This window comes from Arvicola amphibius, chromosome 6, assembly GCF_903992535.2.
Source record: "Arvicola amphibius chromosome 6, mArvAmp1.2, whole genome shotgun sequence".
Lineage (NCBI taxonomy): Eukaryota > Metazoa > Chordata > Mammalia > Rodentia > Cricetidae > Arvicola > Arvicola amphibius.
In genome coordinates, this window is record NC_052052.2 from 41,557,791 (window position 1) to 41,571,303 (window position 13,513).

A 13,513-nucleotide genomic window follows, 5' to 3' on the forward strand; every position below is an offset into this window, starting at 1 on the left:
CCTGCCATCCACGCTTGAACTCTTCTGTTCCCTGCCATCCACGCTTGGACTCTTCTTGATTGGCCACCTAGACAGTGACACCCAGATGTCAGGGACCTTTGTGAAGCAGGCGCTCCATCTTTTTCCAGGATCCTTGCGAATACGTGTTGCTTAGCAACCCTTGCCCATCACTGCTCCTGGCCTTTAGTCTGGTGATCCTCCTACCCACTGTGATCCCCTGTGACTCTACAGAGGCTCCTGTTGGCTTCAGGAAAATGTCAGCCCAGAGGTTTCCTGCCCATACATTCTTCGCCTCCTCAGCTCTAGTCCTTACGTTTCATCTCTCCCCTCTCAAATATCACCCAGGGGGTACCCTGGTCCAGACCTAGGGGACACAGAAGTAAACCAAATGCAGCCACTCCCAGCAGCCACTGTAGTTTGGCTTTTATTGGAGGGACAGACAAGAGACGCAATGGATAATTGGTATAGTATGATAGATGGTGGTGGCGCTGTGGAGCACAACAAATTGAGAAAACTGAGGGAGCTCCTTGGGGGAGGGCTTCCGCAGTCTAGGGAATGGCCAGGGAAGACCCCACTAAGGTAACCATAGAGTAAAAGACTTAGTTAGGGAGACAGCCATGCAGATATCTGGAGGAAGATCATTCCAGGCAGAAAGGTCCTGGGGTGTCTGTGCATTCCAGGAAGAACATGGAGCCAGAGGGAGCTTAGGGAGAGTGAAGACCTGGAGGGGTGATGAGCAGGCAGTATAGAAAAGTGATGTACGGGCTTATGGACCGCCTTGAGGCTTTTACCCTAAGAAGACAGGTTGCTGTCCCAGAGTTCCGAGCAGAGTAGTGACGTGTGCTGACATCCTTTGGGTTAAAAAGAGACGTTAGGGGTCAAAGGTGGAATCCGAGAGGACAATAGAAGGAGAGAAGTGAGTGCATTCTTGTTTACAGAAGGTAGAGTGTGGTGGTTTGCCTAGGAATGGCCCCTGTAGATCTGTGTGTTTGAATGCTTGGGCCATAGGGAGTGGTGCTATTAGGACGTGTGCCCTTGTTGCAGGAAGTGTGTCAATGTGAGGGTGGGCTTTGAGGTCTCATATATGTTCAAGCCATTCCCAGAGTGGCACACAGTCTCCTGCTGCCTGTGGGTCAAGATGTAGAACTCTCAGCTCCCTCTCCAGCACCATGTTTGCCTGCATGCTGACAAGTTTCCTGCCATATGATAATGGACTAAACCTCTGAACTGTAAACCAGCCCCAATGAAATGTTTTCCTTTGTAAGAGTTGCTGTGGTCATGGTGTCTCTTCATAACAATAGAAACCCTAACTAAGACAGAAGTTGCCACCAGGGACCACGGACTGGGGTATAGCTGTGATAGGCCTGCCAACTTTTGCTTGGGGGAATGTGGACTTCGGGAATTTGGATTAGAAAAGCAGTTGAACGCTTTAAGTGGGTCTGAATGGGCCATCCTAGTAGGAGCATGGAAGACAGTTGTGCTACGGGTGATTTGAGCTCTAGGGATCTGGCTCAATAGGAGGGGAATTTTAGTATGTTGCCTAGAGACTGTTCTTGTAATAATGTGATGATGAATGTGGCTGCTTTTTGCCCTTATCTGAAGAGTCTGCCTGAAGAGAAAGTGAAGAGATCTGGATTAATTCTGTGGGCAGAGGAAATCTCAAGACAGCCTAGTAAAGATTCTGTCGTGTGGTTACTAGTGTTAACTCTGATGAAGATTTATAATGAAAAGGAGCAAACTGAGCAAGTAAAGATACAAAATCATTGAGGAGGAAAAGAGCACCAGGAAGTAAAATAGAGTGTTCAAGGAGATAAACAGATTAAGAAATGGAATAAAGGGAGTGGTGACCTGGGGGCAAGACCTCACCCAGCTAAACTCCAATTTGTGAAAAGGAATTTAAGAATAGTTTAGGTCCAGGCGTGGTGGTAAACACCTTTAATCCCAGAAGGCAGAGGCTGACAGATCTCTGAGTTTGAGGTCAGCCTGGTCTACAGGTCTAGTTTCAGGGCAGCCAGCCTTAGGCAGTGAAGGAAACCATTGAAAACAGAAAACTGGAGAAGATGTAATTGAACAAGGGAACCCTATTCCAGCCCCAACAAGCAGCACAATTTGGCAGCTTCAGCAATGTAGTTCTGGCTTTAGAATCAAGGATAGAAGAAAGGGGTTATAGAGTCTCCTTCCATGACTAAGGAAAGCCTCTGAGGCTAGGCATCTTCCAGAAGTGGCCCTCATGGAGACCCGGAGAGGCCATTGTGAAGCTGTGAAGGTGAAGCCTGGATTGCCTTGGAGACCCCAAGATGTTAGAGATGCCAGAGTCCTGGGATACCTGCCAAGGAGAGCTGCTAACAGGGGGTGGAACCAGAACAAGAGAAAGATGTGCACTGCAGTCAACAAAGCCGAATGGAGCTGGAGATCTGAAGAGCGTTTTGACGTCATATATGGAGATGCAGAGGTTGGAGTTTGCCCAGCTGGATTTTGGTCTTGCTTTGGTCTAGTAGTTCCTTACTATGCTCCCTTTCCTCCATTTTGGAATGGTAATGTATATCCTGTGTCATTATGTGTTAGAAGAATGTGATCTGCTTTTTGATTTTGATTTTACAGGGAATTACAGTTAAGAGATCTCGTGAGCCTAAGAAGAGACTGAACTTTGGATCTTTAAACAGGGTTGAGGCTGTGATAGACTATGGGGATTTTCAAGGCTGGACTAAATGTATTTTGTACTATGTTACGGCTACAAGCCTATTGGGGCATGGGAGTGGAATGTGGTGATTTGAATAGGCATGGCCCCCGTAGACTCATGTGTTTGAATGTTTGACTCATAGGAAGTGGTACTATTAGGAGGTGTGGCCTTGGAGGAAGTGTGTCATTGTGGGGGTGTGGGCTTTGAGGTCTGTATTCAAACTACTCAGTATGGCTTACAGTTGCTTCTGCTGCCTGAAGATCAAGCCGTAGAAGTCTCAGTTCCTTCTCCAGCGCCATGTCTGGTTACACGCTGCCATGAAGAAAACGGACTAAACCTCCAAAAATGCAAGGCAGCCCCAGTTAAATGTTTTCCTTGTCAGGGCTGTCCTGGTCATGGTGTCTCTTCACAGCAATAGAAACCCTAACTAAGACATAGAGTTAACAGGATTTGGGAGAGAGGAGGTGGGGGCGGTAGCCCGAGAAGGACCTGGACGACAGCTGACACCGGCAGTATGTACCACGGTGGGCTGCACACAGTGAATCACAATCACGCCCGTCATTTCACCATCCTGGAGACGATGTAGCTGAGCACTCCATCTCTGAAGCCGTTCTTGTCAGCATGCCTCGACCCTCAGAGTGCCCTGTGTGGCCGGAGCCTAAGGAGAGGAGATGAGAAAATGGTTGATCTCTGTTACTGACAGGCTCTGGCTCCTTAGGACGAGCCTTGTCTTCACAGGCTTAGGTTTCTACTTGTGTCCAGGGTGTTCTATGTTTGAGTATCTTGTGGGGGCAGCTCACTCCCCGGACCCCCAATTCCTTCAGGCACGTTCTACTTTTTGACTTGCAATACAATGCTGTCTTTCACAAAGTTCACACTGAGAACAGGAAAACTGAGTTACCAAAAAAAAAAAAAAAAAAAAAAAAAAAGCTTGAAAAAGTCTCATGTTTTAAGTAAATTTACAGTTTTGTGTTTGGCTGCATTCATAGTTATTGTTCACAGGTTGGACACGCCTTCGAGGAGACAGCACATACCACGCGCCCTCTGCTGGAACACCTCTGACTCCTGGACCACACCCGCGGCTGCTTCCTTGGGGTGCAAGGAAGAAGGTCAAAGCCAGAGTGGCCTCAGGCCTGTGAGAGCAGGAACCGCCTCTAGCACAATCTTTCGTTGCTCCGAGCACACACTCCCATTTCATTCTTTTTTTTGTTTTGGTTCGCATTTTTATAAATTCTTTGAGAATTTCACAGGCTACACCCTGATCACACACAGAACCCCTCTCACGCCCAGCGCTCTTCCACCTCCTCCCCATCCACCCAGTGCGGAGCCTGCCTCTTCTTTCTTCCCCTTTCCTTTCCCCGTGGGAACCAGGGAACGCCGAGTGTGGTTGCTCCACCAGAGACAACCACTACCCACCTCCCAGCAGCCAGGGGCCAACAGCTGTCCAGCCAATGGCCAAACCCTCCTCCCGCCATTCAGGGACCCTGCCCAGTCAAAACCAGTGAAGGTCCCGTCACAACTGCCACCAGCTCGTGTGGGCAACAGCCCGGTCCTGTACAGAAAATCTTGTGCCTGTCCCCCGTGTCATCTGCCACCTTCAGAGCTCACAATCCACTTGCCCATCCCCGTGTGAAGATCCCTGAGCCCCGCGGAAGGAGGGATGGGCCAAACACAATTCACCCAGGGCAGAGCTCTCCACAGACTCTTACCCTCGGCAGTGGTGAGACTAGCCCAGTGTCCACCGCAAGAGAAACGCCTAACGAGGCTGAGAGACACACCTGTCTACGGTGTGTCTCAGCAACAAGTCTCTAGGAATTGCCTTGGCACCTTGTCTACACAGGAGAACAACAGCGCTGGACATTTCGTTCCTTTAAAAAATATTTTTATTAGTCTTTTGGGAATTTCATGCAGGGTATTTTGAAAATATTCTCCCTCCCTTCCCCAACTCTTCCCATAACCACTATCTCCACCTTCCATCCCTTTCCACACAGCTTCGAGATTTCTTTCTTCCCCCCTTTTGTTTTCTCCCGGTGGAGTTGAGTTTGTGCTGCCCCAGCTCGTCCTGGAAGAGAGGCCTGCCCTATGACCGTTTAATTCTTGACTCCAGAAGAGATCGGAGCCCTTTTAAGCTAGCACTGACTTATCTCAGAGTTTCTTACTCCTCCTTGCTACTAAAGGGGCAAAGAAAGACTGGGTTATGGCAATGAAAGAGAAGATCAGTGGATTGGGGAAGAATACCCAAAAGCTAGATCCATCTATGTGGGCACTGGGAGCATCGGGGAAGTCTTGGTCAATCTGTCACTCCCCAGGCTTTGTCTCCTTATCTGCGAGGTGGGTGTGGCAACTCTTCCACGTGTTCCTGGGGCTGGGTGTACAGAGGTAAGGAACACAGGATGTGACAGACAGGCCAGGTCACTACTTCACTACAAGGCCACCAGGGGGCACAAGAAGCTTCTGTGGATGTGGCAGAGATTCATTCCCTGGGCCTTGTTTTTTTTTTTTTTTAGAAGCTAGGTTGCTGTACACTCAATACATTCAAGGCCTCTCTTGTCTCTAGTCTCTTTAAGATGCTTCTAATATCTCCCTAGAGGTCCCTGGCCAGTCACAATTCCAAATGACTGTCCCTCTTCTATGTCACTTTCCGGTACCAGACCAGGAGATGATCCAACAGCTGCTTACAATGCAAAGGTAACAAAACTGAAGTCCACTGCCTAAGATCACCCTGGGAATCAGACTGGAGGTAACCAAAGACTTGGCACCTAGGCGGTTTTCTCAGGTTGCCTAGTCCCAGTTCCTGGGGCGTTTACAAACTGTGAAGTACAGCTGGACAGAGCTGAGGGACAGAGATGGCGGGAGACAGAGCAGAACCCTCTCTGGGAAGGACCCCCATGACCATGCTAGGAGAGGTGCATGGGTGAACACAATGGGGCATGAAGGACACGCACAGCCCGTACAGGAAAGTCCCCAAATGCAGGGATTCAGGCAGTTCATTGAGAGCCCTTGCCATTGCACAGGTCACTCACAAGAACCCCAGCTGTCACACTCTGGGTACCTGTGGGGGCTCTGAGTCTCTGCAGTAGCAGTGATGGAGGCAGATCTGACTTTCCCCCTCAGTCACTTCAAAACTAGAAGTCTTCTCCTAGTCTGTCATTTTTCGGACATGGATGGCTTTCCAGGTTGGGGATCAGGCCAGGTGAGGTAGATGTCAATCAGTCACACCTGCAGGAGCACTCGTTCACCTGGCCCCCATGAAAAGCAGGTCTGGGCTGAATGTGGGCTATGAAAGGGATGTGGGCGGCAAGAGCTGGAGCCGGTTCTGGTTCTGGGAGGTGCTACAATTGCCCCTGGTATACAGAGGAGGAAAGAGCGACACAATCAGCTGGTGATCAAGGCCGTGCACCACACAGCTGGAGACACAGATCAGGGACCATCATGGGCTTCACTGCTGGAGACTGGCCCTGTTTTCACCTATGCTGTGGTCGACGAGGCTCGTGCTAGTGGGACCTGCAGCCCCTGGTCTCTAGTCCCAGCTGCTCTGTCATTATTTGTGACTTTACAGGTTGCTTGTTCGTGCCTGCGTCCTCATTTGTGAAGTGGGAATATGGGACCTGTCTCCTTAAATAAACCGAATGCCTGGGATGGTGGCCATTCAGTAGGTTCAGATACTCCTGTTGAGCCTAGGTGATCAGGTGTCCTTGAGAAGGTGTCTTTAGGTGTCTAAACTGTCAAGCTGTGGGTTTTGGACAAGGCCATGGCCCCACCCCTGCTTCCCAGAGCTGGGAGGTGCAAAGCCTGTCTGGGCTCAGCTCCACAGTAGGCAAATGAGATGATGTCAAAGCCACGGCTGGCCCAGCCCTTGTGACCTCCCCCAGCCCTCCCCTGCCTCTGTCCCATGCTCAGATTCACAAACCCCAAACAACTGGGCCCAGAGGGAAGGAGAGTGGCAGGAGGAAAGGTAGATGGCTGGGCTCTTGGGCCCACTGACACATGTCACCTCCTGCCCTGCAGAACTGCTGGGCCCAGGGCCGGGAGCTGGACCTGTGGGGACCATTCCTTGATTTGGGCTTTATGCCTCAGTCTATGCCTCAGACAAGCAGCGTATCATCTGACCCTAAGCCTGCTTGACATCCGCTTAGGATTGTGGGCAGCCCTCTGGCGGGGAGCTGGTCAGCTATTAGGGCTGGTTAGCCACCATGACTGAGGAGAAGACCTTCCGAATCGGCTTCATTATTTTGGGCCTTTTCCTGCTGTCCCTCGGCACGTTCCTTATGAGCCACGATAGACCCCAGGTCTATGGTACCTTCTACGCTATGGGGAGCATCATGGTGATTGGGGGAGTCATCTGGAGCATGTGCCAATGCTATCCTAAGGTAGGGGACTGGGGCAAGGGATATGTGCCAATGCTATCTTAAGGTAGGGGACTGGGGCAGGGTCATGTGCCAATGCTATCCTAAGGCAGGGGACTGGGGCAGGGGGCACATGCCAATGCTATCCTAAGGCAGTTGGTTGGGGCGGGGGCAGGAGGACATGTGGCCCTCGTTGTCTCAGGGTACCAACCCCCTGACTCTGACTGCTATGGTCTTCTCATCATTCGGACTCCCCAAATTCTCTCTGTTCTGAAGGGGGGTATACTTTTGTTTATCCATCCATCTCTTTTTGCTGCTGATCAGAATGCCCCCACGTTTGGGTCTTGAGCTGGCCAGAACAGGGACACAATGGGATCTCTGCACTGTCTCTGTGTTAGATCAGAAGTTGGCCAGCGTTTACTCTCTCCCAAGCTTGAACCCACAGCTCACACCGACCCTATCCCAAGGGCTCTGTGTTTTCTGCAGGACTCTGAAGCACAGATCTCAGGCTGGAGCTTGCTTTCTAGTAGCATTGTGCCCTGGGTGTGGGTGTTCCATCCCGGGTGCCCTACCCAGGGTGCTCCCTTCTGTGCCCCCAGCTCCTTTCCGAGTCACGGTGTTTTCGTCTGTAAAATGGCTCCCCAGTCTGGGCTCTGCCTAGCCCTGTGGTAGCCCAGGGGTGATGTGTGGAAGATGGGCAGGGTATCTTTGCAGCTGGCGTGCTGTGTTTAGGCAAACAGCTGCTGCTGCTGTTGCTCTTTTTGATTCCCACACAGCTCTGAGGGGTCAACAGTCAGGTGTTGTAAACCTTCAATGCCCAGAGAGGTAGGGTGACTCTTCCAATGTCACACAGCTAGCTAGCTACAGACTCAGAGGTATGAGGAGAGCAACAGGAGTCTAGCCTGTGTTCTGTCTCTGAGTCCCCCATTTTGTTCTCTAAACCTCAGTTTCCTTAATTATACAACGTGGGTCAGGACACAGAGTGGGAGAGGGGGACAGATATCTGAGTGTTGACTCTAACAGCCCTATCCCCTCAGCTTCCTCTACCCCTCCCCACTTTGGTGGCAAGTACCCAGAAGGACTTCTAAGAATTGGGTCCAGGTCCCAGCCTCTCCCAGCTCTCCCCCTCCCCGCCCCCTCTGTGGCCAGCCCAGGTCTGTCACTGATATCTGGAGCTTGGGCAGTCCGAACTGGTTTAGGGCCATTTTACAAAGCAGTTTACAGTCAGCTCTCCTCTCTGTGCTCAATGTCCTGAGCAGAGGTCACTGGGAGAAGAGGGCCTTGAGGCCAGAGCCACCGCGTCACCACCCAGGGAAGGTGGGGATGTTTGGGAAGAAAACATCCTTCCTAGGGGAGGCTGGTGGGGGGGAATGGGCTCACATGCTCCTGTGTGGGGAGGTGGTATGGCTGGTGGAAACCCACACCTCCTAGTGTCCCTCAAACCCCAATTCAAGTCCCTGTGCCAAGTCTGTGACCTTGGCAGAACCTCCCCCCCACCCACACACACACTCTGTGCCTTGAATGGCCAAGTGGAAGGGAGCAAAGGGTGCTGCAGGGACGGGAGGGGTCCTGGGTGCCTGGGTGAAGTGGGTGCAGAGGCCTTGTTCTGGAGAGAATGTTGCCGGTACTGGGAGGGCTGCAGGGGAAGCAGGGAGGACAGGGCTGTGAGAGCTGTCACAAGCAGAACAGGAAGGAGAAGGGGCTCCCGCTCCTCATCATGGCTGTTCTGATAGGTTTTGCATACAAACCTGCTTAGATTTGGTGCTCACCTGAACCTCAGGTATGGGTCAAGAGGGAGAATTGAGCCAGGGCCAAGTTCTAGTGTGGGGCTACTGACGATGCTGAACCTGGAGGTTGAGATGGAATGGGGGGGAGGGGAGGGGGAGTGAGGATGAGGGGGTGGAGTGGCAGGGAAAGCGGAGCCTTGGCTCTGCTGGAGCTCGGGAATGTCTACCTAGCACCCCCTTCTTTCCAGCATCATGAAGCTTTGGCAGAGCCTCCCTCACTGTACCGGCGCTGTTTATGACTCTGGAGCAGCTCAGCAGGGGGCCATCAGATGTTACATGAAAGAAGTTCAGACTTGTGTGTGATGTGTGTGTCCAGATGTGTGTCCAGTGGCTTGCTCTTCGTTGGGCTAGGCTGTGATTTACTGAGAAGCCGTGTGTCCAGGTACCATACTGAGAGAGCCCTCTGTATTAGACACATAAGCATAGGATACAGTGGCTTTAAACCTCCGCTAAACATGCGGTTCCGAGGCATTGGGTTCATTCTCAACGTGGTCAGCCCATCTCCAGAACTCGTTCCAAACTGGGAGATGAAAGATTTACACCCACTATGCAACGGCTCCCCTTTACCACTCTCATTAGTCTTGGAGATCCACCAGCCTCCTTTTGACTTTCACAACTTGGTATACCATGGAAGTGGGGTCTTACAGTGTTTGCCTCTGCCCCAGACCAGTCTGGCGTATCTCACTCAACACCATGTCTTCAATGTTCATTTTTGATGTAACGTGTATCAGAACTTCCTCCTGAAGGCTGGCAGGCATGCTGTGTGTATGTTCCCTGTATTCTGCTGTCTACCACCCATCAGTGGACCCTGGGTCACCTCTTGGGTGTGGAACACAGTGCTTCTCTGCGCATGGAGGAGCAGGTGTCTCTTGGAGGCTTCTCTCGGTAACTAGAAGCGTTCAAAGAGACTTTGGAAGGAAGAATGGCTCCCAGGATCCACACACAGCAAGGGCCTGGTAGTGAGAAGGTGTCCTCCCGTTCTCCAGGGCCACAACGGCAGGGCTCTTTCCGCCTCACCTGACTCATTCCTTCACGGCCTTCCTTCCCAGATCCAATGGCCACCCCTAGAGCTAGGCTGCTTGATATCAGAAGTTCAGGGATGAGCTTTGTGGGCACGCCCGCAGCCTCTGTGTCCAGTAAAGCACAAGTCAGTGCCTGGTTTACCATCCACTCACCAGGTGCAGACCGAGCACGATCTGTGGATACTCCTGGGAAATGGTGAGCCTGGGCTCCAGGGCGGGACATCTCTCTCACTCACTGCTGCCCCCAGTGTCCAGGTGGTGTCTGCACAGGGCAGGTTCTCGGGAGATTGTCCAGTAAAGGGAGAACGTGGTTCAGACAGGAACCTAGATATCTGTCTACCCGCTGGGGTGGAGTCACGAACAGAAACTGGCTCATCAAACAGAGGCCCTACTGCATCCTTCTCTCCTACAATCTGCAGAGAAGCCTGCAGAGGATCCGGGCCCAGCGGTCAGAGCGTGTGGCGAAAGTCAGCTCTATCCCCGGTCAATTGCAGAGACCATTTCCTCTCTCCTTGCAGATCACCTTCGTGCCGGCAGACTCTGACTTTCTGTCCCCAAAGGCCCTGAACCTGATGGAGAACAGGCTTTTGGAGGTGAAGAGGTAAGCCCAGGGGGGAATGGGGACCTCAGTTCAGCCTCCTGTCAAAAGAGGGGAGGAGGGGAGCTAGGGAAGAGGTAAGGAGGGAGGGGATCAGGAGAGCTGGGTTGGATGCTGGTGTCTCTGTCGTGTCCTATCCAACTTCCTCTTTGCCTCCCATTTTCTGAGAACACACTCTTAGAAATCACAGGTAGTTTCAAACTCTCAGGTTGGTGTGCTAACATCATCATTCCTGTCTTATAGATGTGAACTCCGACGCTCAGAGAAACACAAATCTCAGATCTCTAGGGGAGTCAGTGCTAGGACAGGTCTGAATCTGGGCCTGAGTTGGCTGTGGTGTCAAGCCCTGCTTCTGGCTTGGGATGGAGCCAAGAACCCTTTGGCTTTGGCTAATCCCCTGAGCTGAGATTCCCAAGCTCTGAAGGCTGGGCTATGAGGGTCACAGCCCTCTGCTCTGCTTGGGGTAGTTTGTAATGCCGACATTTTCCATTCCTGAACAGAAGGGTGAAGTGCCCCAGGGAGAAGCACTGGACACACCCTGGTGGGCGGGGCCACCCCAAACACCGTCTCTGGGCGGAAAGTAGCTCAGGCCCCCTGGGGTTCCTTCCTTTGTCTCACCTCCCAGTCCTGTAACCTGGGACAAAGGCTTAGTCTCTGAAGCCCGCGGGCAGAGAACAGAGCTCTACGGCCCTGACCCACCAAGCTGGGTCTGTGTCACTCTGTGTAAAAGCCAATTTCAGTTGCTGTGCCTCAGTTTCCTCACAGGCAACCTCCTGGAGTTACAGGGAGTGCAGAGGCCATCAACTTCCCAGCCTGCAGGCAAGGAGCCCACAGGCAGCTGTTACTCTGCTGGGTGGCAGAGCGGGTGATTGGTGCGTTGGGGTGTGCTCAGCAAGCGGAGCCTTGTGCAGGTTCCTCGCCATCTTAACATTACAGACTCTGGATACCTTTTGAGACATTGTGATATTGACTTGGGATCAGGCCTCAGCCTCTCTGTCTGTGGCCTGGGTACAGTGACATCCTGAAATTTTTCTTTTGAAATCAGTGGGGCCATGCTCCCATAGCAGACAGGGCGCCATGGTGAGGGAACTCACGTCTACCCACCCGACTTCTCTTCCTCTATCTGTTGGACCCAGCCCCCAACCCCCCTATGTCAGGCTGTGGGAAGAGGCCGCCTATGACCAGAGCCTTCCAGACTTCACACATATCCAGATGAAGGTCCTGGGCTACAGTGAGGATCCCAGGCCCCTGCTGGCCCCTGAGCTGAAGACGGGAGTCAGCAACGGTGGGGAAGGCGAGCCTCATACTGCTCAGGCCTGGATGGAGGCAGCAGTGGTCGTCCACAGGGGCTTGGATGAGAATGAGGGAGAAAGATCTCGTGCCCAGAGCAGGTGAGAAGGCGGCATGGGAGTGGGAATGCTGCCCAGTTCTAGGGCGGGGGGGGGGGGCGCTGTGTGCCAAGAGGGTGGCAGGGACATTTGGGAGTCAGGAGCAGGCAGTGAGGGCGAGAGTGGCCCAGGTAAATGAGGTTGGCCTGGGGCTCCAATGGACCTGGGTGCTGATCTTAACTCCCTGGCTATATAATCGTGTTGGTTTTGGACTCTCCTGAGCAGTTTCTCTCAGGGGAACAGTCATTTCCGTGACACAGGGACAATGTTTAAGTGCCCAGCACACAGTTCTTTCTTTTCCAAAGGCTTGTTATGAGCAGCAGGAGGCCAGGAGCCAGAGGGCTTGGGTTTAAATCCTGGCTGGGCCATTGACCTGCTCAGCATCTCAGGCAAGGTTTAGTCCCCAGCACAGCTTAGTTCCTTATTTTCGAGTCAGGTCTCTGATTGTTCCACTCATCCACAAGCTCCATCATTACTGGACACCAACTCTCTCTATGGCCTTGACTGGCCTCCAGGCTCCCGAGTTCCCAGACGGCTGCTGTTGGGGGAGGCGGGGCAGAAAAGGACATAGAGGTACCTACAGTGTGACGTGGACTGTGAGGGGACAGAGAAAGGTCCCGAATGCCTGCAGTAGTGGATGAGCCACTTGGGTGGTAGTTTTGTGTGTGTGTGCGTGCGTGTGAGAGAGAAAGAGAGAGGGGGGGTTTCTTTTCTTTTCTTTTTAAATAACAGCCCTGTTGCTTGGGTACCTACTCTGTGCCGAGCATTGTATGGAGAGCTGTGAACATTTTCCCTGCACTGCATGGAAGGGAATTCACATTGCCCTGATTTCCAAGGGGGAAAACAAGGAGGCCCAGCGATATATGAACTTACTGCCGCTAGTGGCTGAGGTCTGGACACACACAGTGTGACTCAGGGCCTTCCCTTCTTCATGCATTCTCTTTGCCTCTGCAGCCCTCCAACGTGTTCCCAAGGCTCTGCACCCTTGGCCTCGTTCCAAGATGACCTGGACATGGGTTCCAGCGAAGGCAGCAGTCCTCACCCATCCCCATCCAACAGAGATGAGCCACGCTCACAAGTGTTCTGGGCCAGCAGGGGTCCATTGGATCACTTCAGTGACTTTGCACTCATTGATGACACCCCTACATCAGAGGACATGGTCCTGGAGGGGCAGGTGCGGGAGGCAGCTCTGCCCAGCAAGCAGCGGCAGTCCCTGAGGATGAAGGAGAAGGAGAGTATCCATGCAAGTGCAGGGGAACCTGAGCAGGAGGAGGAAGACCTCTACTATGGGTTACCAGACAGCCCTGGGGATCCCCTCCCCGACAAAGAGCTGGACTTCGAGCCCGATGCCCAGGGCTGAGATGAACGGCTTTCTGGGTCTAGCTTGGCGGCATGGCTCTCTTTATGTGACCCCACCCAGCCTCAGTTTTCCACCTCCCAAATGGGATTGTATGGAGGGTCAAGTGAGGCGATGAACTGAAGAATCTTGGGAACTGAAAAGAACACACATGGGGGCTACAATCGCCCTCCCCCCCCACACACAGTGAGCAGATGCTTCCAGGTGTAGCTTGTGCTGACCTGAGGTCCTGTGTTACAGCCAGACCCTCGGAAACCCTTTCCATCTCCTAATACTGGCCTTTGGTTGGGCCCTTCTGTGGTGCTACCCAGGGCCCCTGCTCCTTCACGGAGGCC

General features: G+C 52.6%; 1 protein-coding gene across 2 annotated transcripts; it reads left to right on the forward strand.

Annotated features, from left to right (window-relative positions):
* Nucleotides 1–6,873: 6,873 nt before the first annotated feature.
* On the forward strand, nt 6,874–13,181 carry Bsnd (barttin CLCNK type accessory subunit beta). 2 transcript variants are annotated; one of them, XM_038332379.1, is made up of 5 exons: nt 6,874–7,050; nt 10,354–10,434; nt 11,562–11,820; nt 11,943–11,952; nt 12,776–13,181. In XM_038332379.1, exons 1-5 carry the CDS (start codon nt 6,874–6,876, stop codon nt 13,179–13,181), a joined length of 933 nt encoding a protein of 310 aa, XP_038188307.1. The 2 variants fall into 2 exon arrangements, with proteins under 2 accessions (XP_038188307.1, XP_038188308.1); XM_038332380.1 differs by lacking the exon at nt 11,943–11,952 and having other exon boundaries at nt 10,354–10,436; nt 11,570–11,824.
* The last annotated feature ends 332 nt before the right edge of the window (nt 13,182–13,513 follow it).